Source organism: Hylaeus anthracinus, unplaced genomic scaffold (assembly GCF_026225885.1).
Source record: "Hylaeus anthracinus isolate JK02 unplaced genomic scaffold, UHH_iyHylAnth1.0_haploid 11981, whole genome shotgun sequence".
NCBI lineage: Eukaryota > Metazoa > Arthropoda > Insecta > Hymenoptera > Colletidae > Hylaeus > Hylaeus anthracinus.
The window spans coordinates 6733212-6737450 of NW_026534329.1; the positions used below are offsets into that span (position 1 = coordinate 6733212).

At 36.1% G+C, this 4239-nt stretch overlaps 1 protein-coding gene across 1 annotated transcript in view; it reads left to right on the forward strand.

Annotated features, from left to right (window-relative positions):
• The window catches only part of LOC128885641 (uncharacterized), a 9318-nt gene extending 6796 nt beyond the window's left edge, over positions 1-2522 (forward strand). The window contains exon 3 of the mRNA XM_054139779.1: positions 2325-2522. Coding sequence (XP_053995754.1) covers positions 2325-2390 — 66 coding nt within the window. The 3' untranslated portion in view covers positions 2391-2522. The remainder of the gene's footprint in view (positions 1-2324) is intronic.
• The last annotated feature ends 1717 nt before the right edge of the window (positions 2523-4239 follow it).

Here is a 4239-nt window from a genome sequence, read left to right on the forward strand (position 1 = left end):
TTAAAATTCGCGATATATTATCCATTCGACGCTGAAACTCTAGATGGGGTGTATTATAATATTTTCAGCTCCGATTGAATAAAAACAACACTATATAAACAACTGCGCAACATTTACAATTCGCGATATATTATCCATTCAATGTTGAAACGGTACGGCAGTGTATGCAACAAAGTAAGGACACACACATATATATATATATATTATTCGCACAAAGGGTTGCAAGTTGATCGTATCCTGAAACAGGACACCCCTTTTGCGTTGCACGGGGACATCGTGTACGGCACGAGGCACACTCGGCCTAAGAGCCATGAACTCGAATCACCCTTGATACCCGTGGAACTCGGTTCCATCGTATCCAGTTACGACGTTCCGGTGTACACGTGCCTATTGTCGTTCTCTGCTTCACCTGACACGTGGCAATTTTCAATTCAACGGTCCGCATGACGTGGACTGCTTGACTTTTTGATGCAACACTTGACAGGAAGTCGAGCATCGTTTGAACCCGCTCTTTACAAGTGCGTCTACTTTTATTTTCTCTCCAATTAAGAAACGCGATCTATCGAACCGAATGTTCCGGAATAGGACAGTTCGATTTTGAATGATTTACGAATAGGCGAACAAGTCTGTCGTCTATGTTCAGTATGGAGTAAAATTGAATCAATCAGAATTTGCAAATTGAAGGACGAAGTTTCTACTATTTAATTATTATCACTGGTAGGTGTATTCTTAAACAATTTTTGTATTTATTTCTGTACTGACCAAAAATGTGATTCTAGTAGAATCATTTTATTTAGTCTAGTAATGTGTTCGACTGACAGTTTAATCACGCGAGCCTTCGTGAAACAGTCAGTGACTATTGTTTTTCGTAACACAGACGTTTCAATGGATATTTCTGATTGTCTATTTACAGATATTGGGATTTCGAAATGACACCTTATTTTTATTAAAATAAAATATCGTCTATGTACCTTCTCGGGATGCAATCCATCTCCTTGACAAATTTTGTAGAAAATTGTTCTACGGTTTAGGCGTGAAACGGTAACAGATAGACAGGCAGAGTTACTTTCGGGTCATTCCACGCTAAATCGATCACCTGTTTTGGTCCAAATGAAATATATTGTAGTTTAAATGAAATTAGGGGAGGTTTAAGTCATCATTTTGCTCGTTTCGAAACCGTTGGAGAAATACAACCTTTCTAATATTGTGACTTTGGATCATTTTCGTGAAAATGGGTCGTACATTTGAATTTTTTTCTCTGGAACTGTTCATTCTATTGACCTCCGTTTCGTTTAGTTTTAATCGGGAGGGATTGCTCTTCATGAATATATTTTTATTTGAAGCAGATCTGATTTTTGCAATATTAAAAAATAATAGATAAAGTTTTATTTTGCAAATACCATCTCGAGGTCACGTTTTTAAAAATCCAACAAAATTATTGTTGCATTCCTTGAAGTTTTCTCTACAAAATAGCTAAGTTTCATTCTGGTGACACGCCAAGTAAGACCGCAATAAAATTTCGAATACAGGTAGACAGCGAATTGCATGGCCTGGCCACCTGATGTAGTACGAGGCAGCTGTCTTTAACATTTCATTACGACGCTAATCGAAGAACACCAGAATAGAACTTAACTATTTTGTAGAGAAAACTTCAAGGAATACGATGATAATTTTTTTGGATTTTTAAAAACGTGATCTCGAAGGGGTATTTGCAAAATAAGAATTCATTTACAATGTTTAATATGGCAAAAATCAGATCTGCTCCAAATAAAAATATATTCAGGAAGAGCAATCCCTCCTAATTAAAATAAAAAAGATATTGACAGGATGAATAATACCAGAGAAAGAAATTCAAATGTACAACACATTTTTACGAAAATGGGGAGAAATCGCAATATTTGAAGGCTTGTATTTCTCAAACGGTTTCGAAACGAGCAAAATGATGACTTAAACCTCCCCTAATTTCACTTAAACTACTGTACAATATATTTCATTTGGAACAAAATCCGAGACATCGACCAAAACAAGTGATCGATTCGGCGTAGACTAACCCTTTCGCATTTATAATATTATAGTACGGATTCTTTTGTTTACTTTATGACAAAATTGTACTCCATCGAATATATATTTATAAATATGAAGAGAAAGTATTTACATCTTACTAAAATCACCGTTAGTCATTTGTTTTTAAAGTGGACTTATTCCATTTTCAAATATAACAACTCAATCACACCAAACATTCGAATATAAGACATACCCTGTCATTTTATCCGGCTCTGTATGTGAGTCAACTTTTGACAAATCAATTTTTCTTTCTATTTCAGAACACCTTCACCTGCGGGCCAAAGAGTAGAGTGCATTGCGTGCCCTGTTATCAAGAAGTGCCTTGAATCCGCTCCATCGTCTTCCCGACTACTCTCGCACTCTGCCTGGCGTTCGGAAAAATTCACAAAATGTACCATATCACCTGGATAGGTCGACGAAATGCACTGTATTTACAAATAAAAATGACATTCCTGGAATAGAAATCGAGTCCTGTTCCTCGCAGTCTGTCCCTCGGGACCGATGCGCTTTCGTGGAAAATCGGATCGGCACGGTTTTGCTTCTCTGTTCGTATCGTAAATATTTACTTTGGAGCGTGCGTTACAGCAGCAAGACGCTTTTAATAAAATCGAGTTCTCCGTGACGAGGATGGTCCGAGGATGGAGGCTGAGTATAAAAGCGTAGGTACAGTTTCTGGATTCGAAAGAGTGGGTCAAGTGATATCGACCATGCAGGAGCAGAAGAGGTATAGGAAGGTTTGGTTTCGCGATTCACTCCTGCAAGCATCTTTGTCTACCTTCAACGAGCTGCTATATTTGCTCTTCTACATTGTGTCGTTCGTCAAGGGAAGCTAAGGTGGATCCGTTGTATTTGTCCGCACTTTCTGTTGGCCTATGGCAAACGTGTAAGAGGCGCAATTCATTGCCCAACCATTGAAAGATATTTTTCTAGTCGCGTCATTTTCGTTTCGGACGTCAGCGTTGCTGAACGGTTCAACGTGTGATCTTACGTAATGGCATGCACGCACTCAATACGGCGAGTAAAGGTCTATTAGGTTGTATTAGGTTGTCCCCAAAGTTTCTTTCGTTTTATTAATAATTAATATATACACAATACTTTATGTTTTACGTTACGTTACTGAATTGGGTACGATTCATTTCGCTTCGTTACTGCTACAGCATCAACGTCTAAGAAATTAGATTGTCTATTTATATAAACACTGCCACAGAAAATAATTGAATGCAACTCACGAAAGAAACTTTTGGGACGATCTAATACATACCATATGTGCCAGGTACTGACATCACACGTTAATTGGGACAATTATACGGATTGTGCGACGGCATCTTTATTTTTTATTATATACATGCGGAGGTGAATACAGTTTCGAGTAGAAAGTTGTAGCAATTACTGCTATGTAAGAATATTGTAATTAATCCTTCGATTGCGAAGGGCGTGTATGTACGTCCTCGAGAAATGGACTCAGAGAAATGTTTGCATTCGTTAAATCAATTTAAAAAAAGTATCACCTTATAGGGGACGATGAGAAGAAACTTTTTTATTTTTACAGTTTATTCATAGGACGCTTAGTTTCGAAAATAAAAATTGGAAAGTTAGGAGTTCGTTGGAAAAATTGAATTTTAGGAAAAAGATCTTGTAAGTTTTCAATTTGTATCTCTGAAACTAAACGTCGTATAAATAAAATGTATATATAAAAAAAGGTTCGTTTTATCATTCTCTATAAGGTGATTTTTTTTTTAAATTCGAATGTTCGACTGTTGTTTTTTTTTTTCTTTAAGCAAACAAGAACAGACCATTAAGAGATTTCATGCAAGAAGTTTTTTAAGTTTTTAATTTTTATTTTTGAAACTAAACATTCTATGAATAATCTGTACATATAAAAAAGATGTCTACTTCTTACGAATACTTCTTACACTGACTGACTCTATATTGGTGCTATACTTATGCAATAAGTGAAAATCACTATTTTGATTGTCTCATGTTGCACATAAGAGCAACTTTAAAAAGATCAATATCAAACGCATTATTTGTCATATCCTCTCAGCCCATACAACTCACCTTTTTTCATTTCCACTGAAAACACTGAAAAATTTCAAAATGTAATTGATGGTATATTTATGCAATAATTTAAAATCACTTGTTCGATTGTCTCATGTCGCATATAAGAGCACCTTT